Genomic DNA, 18,474 nt, shown 5'->3' on the forward strand with positions numbered 1-18,474 from the left:
GCCAGGACTAGGGAGATGGAGGATCAGCGCAGGCCGAGTCATGCCGCGGGATATCCAGCCTCGGCCGACACCAAGCGCGGCGGCAACTTGGCTGCCGCCGACACCGAGGGCGGCAGGGCACTGGCTGCCGCAAGGCGTGCCCAGCGCCGTCTCGGCCTCAGGGAAAAGCCAGCGCGCACCAAGAGAAATCCGGCCTCTGCCGACAGTAGAGGCCGCCGGTCCTTCGCCGCCGCCGACGAGAAGTTCGGACGTTCCGCGGGACATTCGGCCACAGCCGACATGGAGGGCCGCCGGCCCTTCGCCGCCGACGAGAAGTTCGGACGCGCCGCGGGATATCCAGGCTCTGTCGACACCGACGGCGGCAGGGCGCCGGCTGCCGCAAGGCGGGCCTAGCGCCGTCTCGGCCTCAGGGAAAAGCCAGCGCGCACCGAGGGAAATCCGGCCTCTGCCGACGGTGGAGGCCGCCGGGCCTTCGCCGCCGCCGACGAGAAGTTCGGACGTTCCGCGGGATATTCGGCCACAACCGACTTGAGGGCCGCCGGCCCTTCGCCGCCGTCAAGCGGGACTAGCTCGGCCGTAGTCTCGATCGGAAGCCAGCACTCGCCGCGAGCCATCCAGTCCCGGCCGGCCAGCAGGGCCGAGATCCCCGCCACAACCCCGGCCGCAGCCGGGCTGCTTGTTGGCGGCAGAGATAGCGCCTCGGCAGGTACGGTCGTAGAGCGAGGTAAAGGCGTGTAGCGGTGATAGCTAACCGGACGCAGGTAGATCGGCGATAAGACGGCAGGCGAGGGAAGAGCAGAAGAGGAAACGCCATCTTAGTAGTGGGCAGGCCGAGCGGAAACGCGCCCGGGTCGGTGAAAGGGTGCCGAGACCAAGGGAGCTGCAGGCCGAGGACCTAGCCAGCGCGCTGCGGCACCTCGACGAGGAGTTCGAGGCGGGCGAGAGGCTGGCCAACGAGCAGACGTGGTGTGCGCCGGTGCCGCGCGAGAGGCAGGTGAGGACGGTGCGGAAGTTCTACCGGGCGTTCCACGACGCTGGCACGCTGCCGATCGCGACCTGCACGCTATGCTACCGGAAGCGGGCCAAGGGGGAGCTGAGGGAGATGGCGTGGGAGGGGTGGGAGGGGTGGTCGCGGAGCGGTGTTGCGGGGGGCGGGCGGTCCCCGTTCGGGTGCCAAGCCTGCTTCCCGGAGGGCAGGCCGGTGGCGGTCTGCGCAGAGTGCGCGCGATGGGCCGGGCGTGAGGGGGCGTCGCCGGCCATGCACCTCCATGGGCGGCTCGGCTGCGAGCACGCGTACCCCGACGAGCTAAAGGACCTCACGCCGCTCGAGGAGAAGCTCATCTCGCTCAACTCGTGCTACGGCTTCGTGACGAAGTATAGCATCCCCGGCGGCCAGAGGCAGAGCGTGAGGTACCCGAGGCACGTCAAGGGCCATATCACGGTGTTCCCGAACGACGTGCAGGGCCTGGCTGCAAAGGTGCTCCCGCACCCGCTGGTCCGGGTCATGGACGAGATCCACGTCTCGTGGCAGGGCGCTGAGAGGCCCGGGCCGCGGGACCTATCAGGCCTGCTGTCGGTAAGGCGGTCGGCGGTCGAGAGGGCGCTGGCCTGGCTCAAGGAGAACAACCCGCTCTACGGCGAGGTCGAGATCGACGCGGCGGAGATAGCCAGCTGGGGCGCCGCCGCACGGGTGCCGCCGGTGGTGTGCGAGCGGCTGGAGCGAAACGAGCCGTCGGCGCGGGAGAGGACGCAGACGGCGCAGGTGGTGCCGCCGTCGGAGCGGGCCATGGACGACGGAGGCGCGGCCGAGATCGAGGAAATCCTCGCGATGCTAAGGCAGGGCCAGGACCCCGCCGAGGGGAGCCGCGACGTCGGGCTCACGTGCGAGGACGACGACAGGGACGGCGCTAGGCCCGAAGAGGACGGGGACGTAATCAATGAGGTACCATGCCCCACCCCCCTTTCGGTAACACCCACCTTTCGGTAGCGCAATTGAGAAATTCTCCACCAAAAGTCTACCATTTGAACTACATGAAATATGATCAGAACTTAACATTATAAACACAAAAAATATATCATTCCGTAGAGAAATGGACGCTCTTATATGTACCGGCGCTTTTTACCATTCGCCCGGATCTGGTGGTGACTGGAAGGGCTTCGGTGCCACCTTGACTTCGATCACTGAAGCTGTCTCCACCTCTGAGACCGCCTCCTCCTCTGTGTCAGAATTCAGCACAACGGCTATCTCTTGGCTTTTAATTTGGGGAATGGCTTCTCAGCCACCAAAGCTTCACTGAGAGTCATGAACCGTCTGTTCGGGTTCGGAATTGCTCTCCTCTTCTTGCCTCTCTGCAGCCGGGCCACTTCTTCCTCTAGCTTCGCGATTCTGTTGCTGTGCTCGGCAAGCGTCTGTTCTTGGGCTTCAAAGCCTCTAGCTATCACGGCGTATCGTCTCCGGGTCCCAGGAGTCTTGTTCTTTCCGAAATCGCGAATCTGGCGGCTGTTTCTTGGTGTATCATCAGAACCCAAAAATGGCGCGGACTTTGGAGACGTCTCTACAATGTCTGCGTGAATTTCTGGATGCCGCAATGCCTTGGATCGTGAGATCGGCCAATTCCCAGTGACCCTCCAGCCGGACAATATATTCTTTGCCGTCATTCCAACCTCGCGCGCTTTAGCATATGCCCGTATAAAATTGACCTTATGAACAGGCGCAGAATCGGTCAAACAGGTCAATTTCTGAAGTTCTTTCCGGTAAGCTGCCTTGGGGGCATTGAATACACCGTTATCTAACGGCTGGAGGCCATGAGAGCAGTGGGCAGGAAGGTAACAGCAATAAACGTTGTTCAAAAGCATGTGGCCATCCATGCATCCTGGTCCCGGTTAACAGTAATTCCTACAGAGGTGGATAAAGAAACGCACCGTTGCATGACTTCCATGTCCATCTAATATGATCAGTCTAGCATCTGAGGCATCGGCTGGTCGCGTCTGGGGCAAATAGACCTCTCAAGCCACTCAATAGCGACATGGTTGTCCGTCCATCCGTTGGGCGACGTTATGTAATGCCAGTCGGCTATTTTGCCGAATTCCGTCAAGAACCACTGTTTCTGAAGCTCTTTGCCCTTAAAGATAATGCCAGGGTAAGGACATGGCCGTTCGCGGTGATAGCTTCAATAAATGAGGTCCAGTTGCGGGACTGTGGCCCTTTCAGAAGGGCCTTCCGTTTTGGGTCTGCACTCCCAACCACAAGACTATCCAAACCTGGCAAAAGAGTCTGGTTAGTAAAAGTAATGAAAGACAAGCCAAATACTCACCAAAGCCAGACATAATACCGCCTTCGTCAACATTCACGGTATTTTCTGGTTTAATCCATCCATACTCCTTTCCCCTGATATCGAAGAACCAGTGAACCGCCCGAGGCGTAAAAGCATTAAATCGGTTTGCTTCCTGACGTCTCCCACGCTTGTTCTTGATGTCCGGATGGCGATTGATGAATTTAGAGACCCAGTTGCGCCCCACTGTCCGCTCGTTGTTCAGTTGCTTCATAAGAGCCTCCACACATGCGCGGATCTGACTGTGGGAGGGAGCATAGCCGAGAGACTCTTGGCGGAGGATCCAAGAAACCAAGCGAGCTTCCTGAGACTTACTCAAGAGTTGACGAGGCTGGATCTGATCAGCCAGGGCTACCTGGCCTTTGAGTCTGTCGGAAATAGACTGCTGAGGTATGTCATACTTTTGGGCGGCGCGGTACTGCGACAAGCCGTTTTTGTGACATCAATTATCGCATTAGCTATAATATCCTCCGTATAAATACCCGAGGCCGCTTTAAGGTCATTTTGGTCATGTGGTGGAGGAATAACGAGAAGAATCATCGTCAGGAGGCGGAAGGAGATTAGGGGTTGGATGGTAATTTCGCGTGCAAGGCACGCACAGGCCACAGACCCTGTACAAACATTCAACCATCGAAAAGTAGAATTCAATCAATCCTCTATCTACTCCAAGTGACGGCTTGTGAATATCTTCAAAGCTGGCTGGAATCGGTGTAAGTGAAATTGATGGTTTTTGGTGGGGATATTTTCTAATGCGCTACCGAAAGGTGGGTGTTACCGAAAGGGGGGTGGGGCATGGTAACGTCTTCCGGCATGTTCCCGTTAGATGGGGCGCCAGATGTGGCCGACGCCGAGAAGATTCGCTTCGCCCGCGACGCGGTCGGGCCCGAGGGAGCGCGCGCCAGCCCGAGGACGTGGGTAGGGACGGCGGCCAGAGGGGCGGCGGGCGACGGCGGCGACGGCGAGCCGTACATACAGGTGCGACGCGGCGAGGATTTCGCCGACTCGGCGGACGCCTCCTTCTTTGCAAAGGCCTTCCGACCCTGTTCCCTTGGCTTAGGCGGGCCGAGGCTCGCCGACGAGGACGCCGCGGGAGAGCGCGGGCCCAGCGTCGGGAACCAGGGCGCCCAGGCGGAGCGGGTTGCAGAGGGCCTTATGTCGACGCGGAACATGAAGCTCCAGGCATGGGCCGACGTCGTGCTGCGGCGTCACGGCGGCCGGTTCGCGACGCACCCTATCTTCGCCTTCCTTGTCTTTAACATGGGCGTGCGGTCTAAGAACCGCCAGGCCAGCATGCTAGGCGTAGCGAGGAAGAACTTCGCAAGGGTCGAGGGCCTACTAAAGTCGTTAACGGCGCAGAGGCTCGAGGCGGCCAGGGCCGAGCTCGAGGCCACAGGTAAGACTAGCGACGACGGGGTAAAGAGCCCTCCGGTCCCTCTCCGTGTTCGGCTACCGGCAGCCAATGTCGAGGAGAGCCGCCTTAGTATGCGGAAGAAGATACTATCCTCATCGTTAGGTACGGGGTGCCGGCTATCTGGTTCACGCTGAACCCGAACGACATTACGAACCTAGTAAAGTTACGGCTAGCGGCGCACCGCGGCCGCGACCCCGACGAGGCCGAGGCCTTCCTAAGTGACCTAGGGACCGCGTATAAGCGGACGCGGCTGGCCATATCGGACCCGATGAGCTCGGCCGTCTTCTTCCACCGGGAGATGACGCTCTTCTTCGAGCACTACGTCAACGTCGGGGAGGAGTCGGTGTTCGGCCACGTCGGCGCATACTACGGGCGGTAGAGACCAACGAGCGAGGCGCCCTCCACATCCACGGGCTCCTCTGGCTAAGGGGCAACGCGGGCATTGGCGACGCGCTCGCCGGCCCGGACGCGGAGGAGCAGGCGGCGTACCGGGAGCGCATCGTCCGCTACGTAGATAGCGTCTTCTCTGAGGTAAGGCGGCCGCCTTAACACAAACCCCGATGCCCCTATCTGGGGCAGGCTGAGGGGCCTAAGCTGAACCGAGGCCGCAGGAGCTAGACGCAGAAGGTTACTGTGCCATGCAGGCAGAGCGGTCGGCCACGGCGGACATATCGTCGCGGCTCGACGACGTCGCGCGCTTCACGGACACCTTCGACGAGGAGGCCAACTTCTGCGCGGGCGCGACGCAGATCCATACGCATAGCGCGACCTGCGTAAAATACTCGCTCGGCGTGGGGGCGCGGAAGGGGGACCTCTGCCGGTTTAAGGCGCCGTGGAGGTTGGTGGAGAGGACGGCGCTGACGGCGGACGGGGTGCTCGAGATCCGGCGGACGCATAGCATGGTGAACCGGTGGAACAGGGCGATGGCAGTGGGGCTACGACACAACCACGACATCTCGTTCATCGCGACGCAGCGCAAGACCATGGCCCTAATCTACTATATTACTAACTATACGACGAAGGTAGAGGACCCGGTGTGGAAGCGTGTGCCGCCGCGGCCGAGTTCCTTCCTGTGCTAGAGCCGACGGGAGAGGGCAACAGAAGTGGCGCCGACCGCGACGCCGGCCGGGAGGGCGGGGCCGAAGGGGTAGCGACGGCGGCGGACCCCGTAGGGGAATAAGACGAGAACGTTCCTGCTTAAGGCGGCGAATCGAGTCTTTACGGAGCGGCCGCTGTCGCAGGTCGAGGTGATCGCGCACCTCCTAGGGTACCCGGCGGAGTTTAGCAGCGGCTCAGCGTGGGCGTATATAAACGCAAACCAGCTCTACTGGGCCGTCTTCCGCCGGTGGCGGCACCTCCGACGGGCGAGCGGCGCCGAGGCGACGGGCGACGCGCCGGACGAGACGGTCGTCGTCGAGGAGGCTGGCCTGAGGATCCCTCGTCGAGGCCTACCGGCACCGGGGCGAGCTTGCGGGGCCTCTGCCTTTATGACTACGCATCGCTTGTAAGGTTAAAGCAAAACGGCAGCGGCGCCGACGGTATGGCGGGCTGGGGTGAGGTACCCGCGGAGAGCTGGGCGTCGGGAAGGGCTGGGTGCAGGCGCTTAGGCGGCCGGGTTGCGGGCGACTGTATGCGTCGACGGATACCTCAGCAAGGAGTTCAGCGAGGAAGACGACGAGTCGTGCCACCGGAGGTGCGTACTATAAGACGGGGGCGCCTAAGAGGAAGGCAGAGCAGCTAGGGCATCGGCTAACAGCATCTAGGGCGGCGGTGCAGCACCTGGCCCTATTCGTGCCGTGGGAGTCCTTCCTCGGCGAGGAGGCAGGCGACATTAACAACATCTGGGCACGGGCGCGGAGTCGCTGGCGCCGAGGGTCGCGCGGCTCGCAGACAACGTGCAGCTCCTCCGGCGGTCGGCGGAGGACGCGAAGCGCGACGCCAAGCAGTGGGCCGCCACGGCCGAGGAGGGCGGTATGACGGCGCCGCAGGCCGACGACGAAGGCAGGGGGGCGGCCGAAGGGGGCGAGGAGGCATACCGCGCCGGCGGGCGGGCGACGCGGCTCGGCTCATCGACGTCGTCCGAACGCCGCCAGCGCGGGACAAGTCACGGCGCAGTCAACAGAGCTGCTAGCGATGACGCAGCAGCTCTGCCGGTTCCAGCAGTCGGCGCTCGGGTCGGCGGCCGAGCTCGCGGCGACGGTGGTGGCGGACGAGAGGGCAGGCAGGCGGGTGAACCTACCGGGCTCGGCGCTGTCGGGGCGGCACTGCCGCGGCAAGAAGAGGTGCGGGCCATCAAGTCGCAGCAGAGGAGCGCGGCGCGGGAGCGGGAGCGGGCGATCCAGGGCATCCAGGGCGGCGGGGCGGCGGCGGGCGTCGGGGCCGACCGCGGCGCGGCCCTTCGCGGGGTGATGGGGGCTTCGGCGAGGACGACATCGACGTAACGGCGGCCGACGGCGACGCAGACGCAGGCACGGCGGCGGGGGTGCGCGTGCGGCTCGGCCCGTCGAGCTCGTTCGTCGCCGCCGGCAGGGGCTGGCGGGCCAGCTCACGCTCAACGAGAAGCAGGCCATCGCCCTCCTAATCGTGTGCCGGCAACTCGACCGAATCCGGCAGGGCGACGACGCAGGCGGCGACGGTGGTGGCCAGCTCTGCCTATTCATCGGCGGCGAGGGCGGCACCGGCAAGTCGCGCGTCATCGAGGCGCTCGTCGAGCTGCTCGCCCGGAGGGACCTATCGAGCCGGCTGCTGGTTACGGCGACGTCGGGGACGGCGGCAGCGCGGATCAACGGCATCACGCTGCACTCGGCCTGCGGCCTTACGGTCGGCCAGGGCGGCCGGGCGGGAGGGGCGACGAGGGACATTGACGGCGTACGGCTGGCGGGCCAGGGCGAGCGCTTCGTCGACGGCCGGTCGCGGATGGACTGGCAGGAGAAGGAGGTGCTGGTGATCGACGAGGTCAGCATGCTCGGGGCGCGGACGCTGCACGCCGCCAACGAGCAGCTCTGCCGGCTGCGGGGGTCGGCGCGGGACTTCGGCGGCATCCCGGTAGTGATCCTCTGCGGCGACTTCCACCAGTTCCGGCCGGTGCAGGAACGGTCGATCCTGCTGCCGAGCGCGGCGGTGGCGTGGACGAGGACGGGGCGTTCGCGGCCGAGCAGCGGCGGCAGCACGACAAGGCGCACGCGCTGTGGCGGCGCTTCACGACGGTCGTCATGCTAGACGAGCAGATGCGGGCCGCCGGCGACCCGGAGCTGCGGCGGCTGCTCGGGCGGATCCGCCGGGGCGAGCAGGACCGGTCGGACCTAGAGCTGCTCAACTCGAGATGCTACCGGCCGGGCAGGCGGATCCCGTGGGAGACGGGCCTGACGGTGGTGACGCCGCTCAACCGGAACCGCTGGAACCTCAACCTAGAGGCGGCGCTCGCGTTCCGGGAGAGGCGGCGGACGGCGGCGCGCGTCTTCCTCTCCGAGCATAAGTGGAGGGACGGCGTGCCGACGGAAGAGGAGGCGGTGCTAATGCTAGGCCAGGGCGACGACAGCGCGACCCCGGTGCCGGCCGTCTTCCTCTTCGTGCCAGGCATGCCGGTCGTCGTGAACCAGAACACGCACCAGGGGCTGAAGCTTGTGAACGGGGCCGGGTACACGGCGGTGGACGTCATCCCCGACCGCGCCTTCCCGGCCACCGCGTCTCGGCGGAGCTCATCATGCACTTCGGCCGCCGGCGGGCATCGTGCTGGCCTCGGAGACGACCAAGGACTTCCACTTCGTCGGGATGCCTGCCGGGACGATCCTGCTAACGCCCATCAGCGTCAAGATCACAGCGCAGCGGAAGCGGCCATGGCAGCGCAACGACGTCAGCCGGAGGGGCCTGCCGTGCGCCGCGGCCTTCGCCTGCACCGACTATAAGGTGCAGGGCGGGACGCTAGAGCGCGTGGCGCTGGAGCTGCGGGGGGCGAGGATGACGACGGTCGAGGGAGGGCGGTGCCGTCGTCGTGCGACCCGTATAGCCTATACGTGCAGCTGTCGCGGTGCCCGACGCTCGACGGCATCATGCTCGTATCAGAGGTGCGGGAGCGGGACCTAGTGGGGAACCGGGTGCCTGAGGAGATGACGGCAGCGCAGGCCCGGCTAGAGGAGCTTAGCAGGCAGACAACACAGGAGGCGGCCGACTGGCTCCGCAGGTAACGCAGGCGCCCTGCATTTTCCACACTTCTGACGTAAAAGGAGTGTAGGTTAAGGGCCAGGAGGACGGGCGAAGGGGGTGGTCTGTGGAGGCGTGTGGTCTATGGCGGAGTTAGAAGCCGGGCCGGCTTGGGCACCTTCCTCTATGTGGTCTGCGGCGGCGTATGGTCTACGGAGGCGTTGGAAGCGAACTGCGCAGCTGGAACTAAAAGGGCAGCAAGGGGCAGGGCATTATTTATTTTTATTTATTAACGAATGAAAAGCGAGAACATCGACGAATGAAAAGCGAGAAAAGAACAACCGACGAATCAAAAGCGAGAACGCCAGCGAATCAGAGGGCGGCATTTGCGGGGGGGAAATCGATGGCGAATTTTTTTTCTCCCCGGGGAGGAACCCTAAGAACCTTTCGTCACTCGTTCCTCGTTCCTCAAGGCACACCTTTCATCTGACCCCCCAGTGCACCAGGGCCTGTCCCGCTTGGATTTGCTCGTGAAATCTTTGGTGGAGTCAACAAGATTATCGAACCTACAGAGTGGTATTACGTATGCATTACCCCATACTCTTACTGAAGTTTATTTATTTGATGAGCCGCAAGAGATGAAAGAGGGTCTTGCCCAGTCCCCGGCTCCGCAGCCCAGACCCCATACAGCTCCCACTCGGCTTATTTAAATCGGCACCCCCTACCTCATACTGCAGTATGCAATGGAACTTTGTTTGATACTACTATTTGCCCTCCCTCATACCAGCATACCAGCACCAGCATGATGCCGCTCATTCCTCACTGGCCACAGCCCTCGCACCCGGACATCCAAGAGGTCATCGTCAGCAATACCGCCTACAAGACCAAAAGCGTATCCAACATCTCGCTGCCGCCCTTCGGGACCTTTGCTAAACTTAGTTTCCCGCCGTGCACCGTAGCAGCGCGTGCTACTTATGCCACCGTGCAGACAGGAAGGGACACTCACCTGCTCCTCAACAGCGACCTGGTGTACATCAACCATTCTTGCGAGCCTAGTCTTGTGAGCCTTTAACTTTCGCTGCTTTGTACCCTGCTTTGGGAGAGTGCCAAACCATTAACAGTGGCGTCGTCTGCCAGATCTTTGATATGTCCAGGAACGTCATTCTCGCAGGACCTCGAGGGCTTGAAACCGGAGATGAGCTTACGGTCTGAACCCCTAGCTTCGTCCAGAAATAATCCCTTCTGCTTACCTCTCTTATTCTCCTAGTTCTTTTATCCTTCTACAGAGTGGGACATGGCACAGACCTTTGAGTGCCACTGCGACAAGCCCGCATGCCTGGGAACCATCAGCGGCGCCAAGCACTTGACTTCGGAGCAGCTCAAGGGCGTCCAGCTCAATGATCATATTCGAGAACTGCTTGATGAGAGGTCTCCGAAAGGGAACAGACGCGGTCCACGCAACATCGGAATAAAGGCAGCGTGTTGAACGCCTATGACCGGCCTCGAGAGCGGTTCACGCGAGAATCTAAGCGGCGGGAGTTTTCTAAAAAGCTGACCTGAAAAATCCATTCAGGTCATCGTTCAATAGAGGGACAAAAAGACCGCCAAGACCCCTCACTGGTATGTAGCAGTGAAGCGCAAAGGCGTCTGTTGATGCACACACTCCGTCTGTCCAGCAGACCAGGGTTAATGCATGAGCCTGAAAGCCACCATGCTGCACGACTCAGTGCAGTACGTTAAACTAGCGGACGCAGTCTTGATTGTTTTCTCACCCTAAAATAACATGTCAACGTTGCAGGCCTGGATGCCGGAGGGAAATATTGTACGCTTTGCATAACCACAACGAGTAAAGAAACCTAGGGCCTCCTCCATTCGAAGCATCTCCGACTCGGAATCCCCTACCCCGTCCAAAGACTCCGAGATCACCTCACTTCAGTAGTCTTTCCTGTCCAACTTACCCCGCAAACCCCCATCGTCCAGCAGACTGCCAAACATGGCGGCTTCAAAGAGCCGATTTACCTGCCACGCATGAAGAGCCGCGTGAGCAAGGAGCCATGCCATCTGATCGACAAGCCCAAGCGAATATGCCTGCGCCATAACTAGCCGAAGCTTCTCAGCCAACTCATCCTCTAGATCCGAGCACACAACGCCCTCGGATATATATTGCACCGGACCAGTTATCAGGTACCTCCAGAGCTCGCCCAACACGTCACTTTCCCTGCTCACGCATAGAAGCTCCTTCACCTGGTCACAGGGATCGCCACTGTTGCAGGGCCCCCGTAGCGGTCTGCTGAAGCCAGTTGCACGTAGCTCAGGGTCAAATGCCTCGTCGAAGTCCGCCTCCCGAAGTTCAACCACCGTCTTGCGTGCCTTGGAGTAGCCAAGCAAAGCCCGGCGGAGGAACCTATGTCTGTCGTTCTGGATGTGCCACGAGTATGTTGTGGCGCACATACGAGAGGCCGGCTCGGACCAGCGCTCGCTTAGCATCCTGGCGCCAGTGTGCGCGTATGCATCGTAGACTTTCCGTAGGGCCTCCTCAGTGACCACGCCTGTCGTTGCAATGTCAGCCGTGCTCAGTAAGGCGTTTATCAACTCCGAGTTGTTTAGGTCCGAGCCCACGTCGACGACGTCTGTTGCGGGCGAGCTAAAAACCATGTCGCTGAATGTCGCGGCGGGATCGAACCCGCGAACCATTGCCTCGGTGGATAGCCCTATGATGCTGCTCTCAAAGAAGAACAAAATCTGCGCATTCCGCCTATTTAACCTCGCCGTTTTAAAGGCTACGTCTGCTTTGTACGCCTGCTCCAGAGCGACTTTTCTTTGGATATACCTCAGGCCGATTTTAGAAGCGGCCTTCCTTTCGGCACCACCTTGAGTATGCACTGCGTGGTCGTCCTTCGCCGCCGTTCTAATTAAATCCTCAAACTCTGGGAAGACTTTGTGGTAGCTGTGCTCATAGTAGAAGCCCATGTCAGTACAATAGTTGGAGTATAGAGTTTCAGGGTCATATGCCCCGGCCAACATATTCGCCATCCCAGACCCAAATAGCGCATTGTTAGTGACCAGGGGCTTCGGCCACTTCTCCGCGCCTAGGAGGCGGACTACTTCCGGCGAAGAGGCCGTAAGACCGTTGGATTTACTGGGCAACACGCGTCCGGCAGCGTGCTGCTCGTCATGCCACCTCTGGAGGTCCTCAGAAAGACGCAATTCCACAAGGGTTTCCGTGGAACCTTTCTGAGGCGATTGAAGGCAGTCAAAGATGTGTTCGATAGATAGTATAGCGCTGTTTGAGAGGTCCTTAAGCACCGCTAAACTGCCGTCTTTGATGATACTGCATGCCTCCGCGTATCCTCTATGGATCGGGAAGCTGGGCTCCGGGCCTTCGCTGGATGTGCCTTCGCCCCAGAAATAGGGGCGATTCGTTGACGGTCGGATAGCTGGCTCTATGTAGAGAAGGGGACGTAAATGGCCCTTGCTGCGTTCAAATAGGGATGTATTCATGGCTGATATGGTATTATTGGCTTATGAAAATGTAAATAAACAAGCCTCAGCTAAAGGACTACGCACTCTGCCAACCAAAAGTGTCGAGAAAGTAGTGCATACACCTAAAAGGGAAGGTTTACAACATGGTAAGTCAGAGGATACTTATAGATAAAAGACTACACTAATAAGAGCAAATCTTTACTTCTAAGTAAACTAAAATGATATACTTTCTGCTTCAGCCTATAGCACGAAAAGATTAATTATCAATTTAGCATAAAGCGTATTATTTTGTTAGACTTGAAGAAATTTGATTGGTAGCTACGCTATGTTAGACTTTATACCTCTAATAAGTGAACTTATCGTGTTGCCTTTTCCCTTTTAGGCGGGCACACCATAGTCCCCCACTTTTGGACAGTCTATTAGGCAGAGCGGTCGGTCCCTTAGTCAAGGCGTATAAATGCATGGATAAAAAGCTGGTATCCAAAAGGCCGAAAGTAGGTAAAGAGTACAGTCGGTCGACCAATGAATGGCATCGACTAGGCTGTGGGTTATATAGTCTGGGAGCAAATATCAGCATAAGGAGTAGGAAGACAAGGGAAAGTAGCTTAATAAGGTCTTTTCATTTCCTTATATACCGACGCCTTATAAACCATAGTCTGTTTGCCCCATTGTCGACTCGGTCTTCTTCAGTTATACAGTCATGCTTTGGCTTTCGACTCCTTCGTGAATCCTGCATTCATTGGTACTTATACAGCTTGGTTATGGAGGCTCTCAATTAAATGACTCAAACCACTTTTTATATATTAAATGTCTGTTCTTTGTGGACATATCCGCTTGTGCCCACGTTTTGTCCTCGCCTTTGATCAATCATCGCAATAGTTTCGGTTAAGCCCGAAATAGCCCTATCTGAAAGGGTAGTAGAGGGATCGTGTTCCGATGCGTGCTTTATGCGGTGCTTGACATAGCTGCCGGCCATGGCGCTGGGATAAGACCTTGTAAGAGCCAATCTTCTTATAATGCTTAGCTTTAACCGTCTTCGTATTCTGGACGCCGGGATCTAGAGGCCTGAGACATTCCCACCCAGTCAGAGTGCCGTCTCAGGAGATAGGACCCGATCAAATCATTGAAATCCACACCAGACGAGTAGTTGGGAATTGTGTGGCTCACCAAATCCATGGTGAATGGAACTGCCTGCTCGCTATTCATACAAGTTGGCGGTGCAAAATTACTTAGAGGGAGGCGTGGAAAGCTCATATTTTGGGCCAACGGGTACGGAAGATAGAAAGACATGTAGTGCACGCACCAGCCTAGTGGCCGTCCATATTGATAAAAGTCTGAAGCATCGTAACTTAAGCTCGTATCCTCAAGCTGCAGTCCCCCCAAATTACGACTCTGGTACGAGGAAATCCGGTACCGGGACATGCTCTGATAGCAGATTGACTGCCACATGGCTATGCACTGCAGTAATCTACTCGCCCCGCGCCTTCTCAGGAGTGACGAATTGAAAATGATGACGGATGCAACCTGGCGTGACCTTATCAGCTAGCCAGTGGCTGGCCTAGGACCCGTTGCCTGCGAAGCTGCCTCTATCATGCCTGCGTCGAGATAAATAGTGACGTTGAGATCTTATTCAAGGGCAATTACCAAGATGAGCCGCTTCATCGTTGACAATAGATCACAAGTAAAGCTCAAAGTACGGGACTCTTTATTGTGTCACAGGTCGAGAGCTCCCGCAACTAACGCGTTAGATGCCATTCTTATAATGCCACATGAGCCATGCATTTGTTCGGACAAGTTCAAGCCCAACGTCAATGCCTCCTTGATTGATGTGAGACACCATGACCGTAAGTCCGAAGTGGGAGATTTTGAAAGACCGATCCATAGCGGAAATCTCGACAAGATAGGGGATCAGACAAATCTAGTAAGACAATCGACTTATCGAGATGGCGTTGCTAAGAGCAGGGCTCCGGAATGAAGTCTCGACGCCGCTGTTGACTGGCATGCCACTCACCGAGACAACTGGCTTAGGGCCGCGTTATGGCTCCCCCCATGTGTTTGTAGAGCACCTCAAGGATATATCTAGGCGTTCTTAAAATTAAAAACAAACTTTTGTCCGTTTCCTCGCATATTTTCTTTCAAATAAGCTGTCCCAGCGCTTGGGGCAACTATGCGCGTGTCGCTGCCCCCTAACCAAACTGGACTTATTCCCCAAAAAGGCATTAAATCTCCATCCCTGAATAAGACAATACACGGGCCTCGATCCATCTACACGGTCTTGGGTCTGGCACGAGACAAATGCAAAGGGCGGCCCCCCGCCTCCCACACTGAATTTGTCATATATGTTGCCCCCTGATGCCCCGATGGCGAGCTTTTACGCTTCATCAAACGCCTCCGACTGTCGCTAATGACGGCTGCAGCCGCATTGATGGAATGAGTGCAAGATAAAAAGCATCATTTGGCATCACCGCAGGTTGCTTTTCTCTGCTCAAATCAATCCTATGAGGAAATCTTTATTGAACCAGCCCCTCTCCACTTCTCTTCTCCTATCGCTCCATTTTTGTTGACGCGAGAGCGTCTAATCCGTGGATCGACGTGCTCATGTTCCCGGACGCTTTTGATTGTAACGAGACTAATACGCTCTGTCCTCCGAGAGCCAAGCCGCCACAACTCGACCATGGGTTCTACGAAATCAAGCAAGACTCTTTTCGCGCCTGGATCTAGCAGCGAGAGTTCCAGCTCTCGAGACGTTGAAGACGCCAGCCACAAAAAATGGCTCTAGTTAATGGGCCCTTGGCTTTCCTTATCGGGCCCTTGAAGTGTGGCTGAAAGTGTGGCGGACTGTCAAACCTACTTTGCGGCTTTGCTTGCACGCGCGCCGGTGCACACATTTGCCGGCGTCATAGGCCCGACAGCATAACTGCATTTCACGTAGAGCCGTTAAAAGTAGGGTGCTTAATGTAATGTCAATGAGTGAGGCAATTGAACAGGCTCGTGGAACATATGCCCGAGGCTACGTCGCTACAACGACACAGTCCCTGATTAGGCTCTCGCTCCGTAATGCAGCTACGGCGCTCTCTGCAGCAGCTTGCCAGGTCTCGAACTTGCGGCGGAAAGGTGACTTCATCGGTGCGGCGTTGGTGCGTTGGGGATGCCCTCACCTTGGTATGCGTTCGTGCGTTCGTACGTTGGCGTGCGTTGTATGCGCGTTGTCAACTTTGTCGCGTTCTAGCTGGATGCACCATTGACTACTCGTGCCCGCCTCCACTTTGGGATTCGCTTTGGCTCACCCACAAGTGGGGGCGTGCACGAGTACGGAGGCCGTATTGACAGCTTTTCACAGTTGGCGGCTAATGTTTTGGCGGGGAAAGGGACGCGACAGTCATGTGACTATTTTAGCCACACTTTAAGGGCCCGATAAGGAAAACCAAGGGCCCATTAACTAGAGCCCAAAAAATCGGCCAAGTATGCCTGTCTCTTTGGCGGCAAGAGTTTTATCATCGGCCCTCGCATCACACCATTGCCCGATTCGCTCAAGAATGACAGCATCTACCAAGGTGACGATTCGGGTGCCGCAATCCTGGAAAAGCAGCTCGCCGCGGAAAAGGACCAAGCCATCCAGTACCGCACATGTAGCTGGCAAAAGATGGCCGGCCTGCTATTCAGCGAGTATATCTCTCTCGCCGTTATGAGTTTTCCCATGGCGTATAGCATCCTCGGTCTCGTGCCGGGTCTCATCTTGACTATTGTGATCGCCGCCATTACATTATATACCAGTCTTATTCTCTGGGAGCTCTGCCTACGGCATCCCGAGGTCCGCGATGTGTGCGACTTAGGCCAGATGCTCTTGTGGAACAAGAGGTGGGCGTGGTGGGCTACCGCAGTCATGTTTGTTCTAAACAATACGTTTGTTCAGGGCATTCACGTCCTCGTCGGCGCACAATACATCAATACTATGACCGAGTTCGATAGCATCGGCGGCTGCCGAACCGTCCAGTTTGCTCTCGTCGTCACCATCGCAGGCTGGCTCGTGTCCCTACCGCGCACATTCGACGTACTTTCTAGGCTCGGCGCCGCCTCGGCCTTCTTTGCATTTATATCCGTCTTTCTTGCCACAATATTTGCTGGTATTCAGGGCAAGCCCCCGGGCTACGACCTGCTCACCAAGGGTGAGCCGACAGTTAAGGCTTGGCCAGTGCATAGTACGACTTTTGTGCAGTGCGTCTCGGCGTCTCTTGCGATGAGTTTTACATTTTTTGGGCAAATCACGTTGCCGAGTTTTATTGCCGAAATGCGAGACCCAAGGTAAGCTTCCCTTAATTACCTATTCACTCTGGATAAATCTCAGGTGTGCCAGCCTGTCCGTGGCTGACGAGTGTTGCAGAGAGTTTCCCAAGTCGCTTTGGGCCTGCACAGTCGCCGAAACCATAACTTTCAGCATTGTTGGCGTCGTCATCTACGCTTATACCGGCGATCAATACATTGTTCCACTGGCGTTTGGGTCGCTACACGACTTATACAAGAAGATTTCATTTTCTTTTCTAATGCCGACTGTCCTTTTCCTAGGATGTTTATACGCCTCCGTAACGACTCGTTTCATATTCTTTCGGCTATTCCGGGATACGCGGCATACGAAAGATCACACTCTCGTGGGATGGGCTAGCTGGGCGGGCATCTTGCTCACTATATGGATTACAGCTTTTATTATTTCGCAAGTTATTCCCTTCTTTTCATCGCGTAAGTATTAAACTAGTTCCAGAAAATACTGGAAGTATATACTGACTTTATTAGTCTTGTCCGTCATATCTTCGCTCTTCAATAGCTGGTTCGGCTTAATATTCTGGGGTATTGCCTTTTTCCGGATGCGTCACGCCGACCACATCATCGGCAGGTTTCGGAGCCCAATGTCTGATTATCTACTACAAGCTATCAACGTCTTTATCATTGCGGTTGGCCTTTTCTACCTGGGCGCAGGCACGTACGCTAGTGTGGAGGGCATCCTGGACGAATTTGAAGCAGGCACCGTGAGGGGAGTGTTTCAATGCAAAAGCGATGGGTTGTGATTTGTACATATACTGAAAAGAGCAAAAAGCATTGAAACTGGCATTAATTCTTCATAAAGTACTATGACTTCTTCAAACTCTATCAAGATCAGTTTGCTTGTCACGTCGCGTGGCCAAGCATCACATATATGGGAAACTTCTTGCGGCCTATTCTTGCCCATCACATGCAGACAGAACACATCATGGGCTGCTCATGCCAGCGAGAAACTTGGATAAAGTGACTGTCAGGACAAGAAAGGGCCTATAATACGCGTTAGTAACACCTCTATCGGGGGTGCCCTCATTTTGCATGGTGTAGCGGTATTTTACCAGCTTGAGAGTTACATTATCTGGCTGCCTTCGAGCGCCTTGAAGGCAGGCATTTGAGGCTGCAGCAATTGTAAACTGAAGCAGAAGTCACGCCGTAAACGCCTGTCGCCACAGTGAACAGGAGAGTAACCCGGGAGGCGTCTCGGAGGCTGGGTGCTCAATGGGAAATCGAGAGGGAGATGTTTGCTCTTTGACGGTGCCCCAACGCTGAACAAGCCCAGATTAAATTAGCGAGTATATTGCTGAACGTGAATTCTGCGATTATTCATGCTTCTCGCTAAGGGTCACCCTGTCTTTTGATGCCCTTGTGCAGTCTTAATCAAGGGCCGTGACTCCATGCTACTCCAACGGTGGACAGTGGACGACAATGGCGAAGGCATTGCGCGTAAATATTATTACCCCCGGCGCAAACGGGCCAACGACAGGGCATCTCTTGGCAGCCACCCGTATTCATAGAGCTTGCCCAGCCACAGTGGCAAGGGTGTTTGCGGCCACTGGACGTCGCAAAGGTGTCAGCTCGCGTCAACGGCAGTCATCGGAGATTATCAGCCAGTCATATGCCATTTCATAAGCGGGAGCTCCCTGGTCCGAGTATGCATTATTTAAGCGAAGAAAGTGAATAAGATGCATTTCGGTGATTGGGCCCACCCCCCTGGACGACCAGATCAACCCTGAATCCTTCAATTTAATCGAGACACCAAGGATGCTTGTCAGTTGATGATAGGGCTGACTTTGACTC

General features: G+C 57.2%; 6 protein-coding genes across 6 annotated transcripts; 4 read left to right on the forward strand and 2 right to left on the reverse strand.

Annotated features, from left to right (window-relative positions):
* Positions 1 to 15: 15 nt before the first annotated feature.
* HRG_10675 (Arrestin-lik) lies at positions 16 to 1,987 on the forward strand (the record flags this gene model as incomplete). The annotated part of the gene is made up of 3 exons (XM_044869145.1): positions 16 to 314; positions 411 to 706; positions 762 to 1,987. 3 exons carry the CDS (start codon positions 16 to 18, stop codon positions 1,985 to 1,987), a joined length of 1,821 nt encoding a protein of 606 aa, XP_044715887.1.
* A 132-nt stretch (positions 1,988 to 2,119) lies between these two features.
* On the reverse strand, positions 2,120 to 2,868 carry HRG_10676 (DDE superfamily endonuclease domain-containing protein; the record flags this gene model as incomplete). The annotated part of the gene is made up of 2 exons (XM_044869146.1): positions 2,120 to 2,217; positions 2,295 to 2,868. The coding sequence occupies 2 exons, from the start codon at positions 2,866 to 2,868 to the stop codon at positions 2,120 to 2,122; spliced, it is 672 nt and encodes a 223-aa protein (XP_044715888.1).
* An 86-nt stretch (positions 2,869 to 2,954) lies between these two features.
* On the reverse strand, positions 2,955 to 3,835 carry HRG_10677 (tc5 transposase DNA-binding domain-containing protein; the record flags this gene model as incomplete). The annotated part of the gene is made up of 4 exons (XM_044869147.1): positions 2,955 to 3,122; positions 3,149 to 3,261; positions 3,315 to 3,750; positions 3,815 to 3,835. The coding sequence occupies 4 exons, from the start codon at positions 3,833 to 3,835 to the stop codon at positions 2,955 to 2,957; spliced, it is 738 nt and encodes a 245-aa protein (XP_044715889.1).
* Positions 3,836 to 4,142: 307 nt separating this feature from the next.
* Positions 4,143 to 8,648, forward strand: HRG_10678 (PIF1-like helicase domain-containing protein; the record flags this gene model as incomplete). The annotated part of the gene is made up of 11 exons (XM_044869148.1): positions 4,143 to 4,725; positions 4,902 to 5,118; positions 5,172 to 5,274; positions 5,355 to 5,765; positions 5,916 to 6,247; positions 6,395 to 6,436; positions 6,507 to 6,534; positions 6,645 to 7,148; positions 7,273 to 7,788; positions 7,857 to 8,508; positions 8,587 to 8,648. The coding sequence occupies 11 exons, from the start codon at positions 4,143 to 4,145 to the stop codon at positions 8,646 to 8,648; spliced, it is 3,450 nt and encodes a 1,149-aa protein (XP_044715890.1).
* Positions 8,649 to 9,685: 1,037 nt separating this feature from the next.
* On the forward strand, positions 9,686 to 10,986 carry HRG_10679 (galactose-proton symport; the record flags this gene model as incomplete). Its single annotated transcript, XM_044869149.1, has 5 exons — positions 9,686 to 9,943; positions 10,021 to 10,089; positions 10,151 to 10,311; positions 10,457 to 10,503; positions 10,823 to 10,986. The coding sequence occupies 5 exons, from the start codon at positions 9,686 to 9,688 to the stop codon at positions 10,984 to 10,986; spliced, it is 699 nt and encodes a 232-aa protein (XP_044715891.1).
* Positions 10,987 to 15,423: 4,437 nt separating this feature from the next.
* Positions 15,424 to 17,426, forward strand: HRG_10680 (transmembrane amino acid transporter protein; the record flags this gene model as incomplete). The annotated part of the gene is made up of 5 exons (XM_044869150.1): positions 15,424 to 15,538; positions 15,810 to 15,984; positions 16,141 to 16,668; positions 16,748 to 17,100; positions 17,155 to 17,426. The coding sequence occupies 5 exons, from the start codon at positions 15,424 to 15,426 to the stop codon at positions 17,424 to 17,426; spliced, it is 1,443 nt and encodes a 480-aa protein (XP_044715892.1).
* Between the last annotated feature and the right edge of the window lie 1,048 nt (positions 17,427 to 18,474).

Source organism: Hirsutella rhossiliensis (genome assembly GCF_020360975.1).
Source record: "Hirsutella rhossiliensis strain HR02 chromosome Unknown scaffold00016, whole genome shotgun sequence".
NCBI lineage: Eukaryota > Fungi > Ascomycota > Sordariomycetes > Hypocreales > Ophiocordycipitaceae > Hirsutella > Hirsutella rhossiliensis.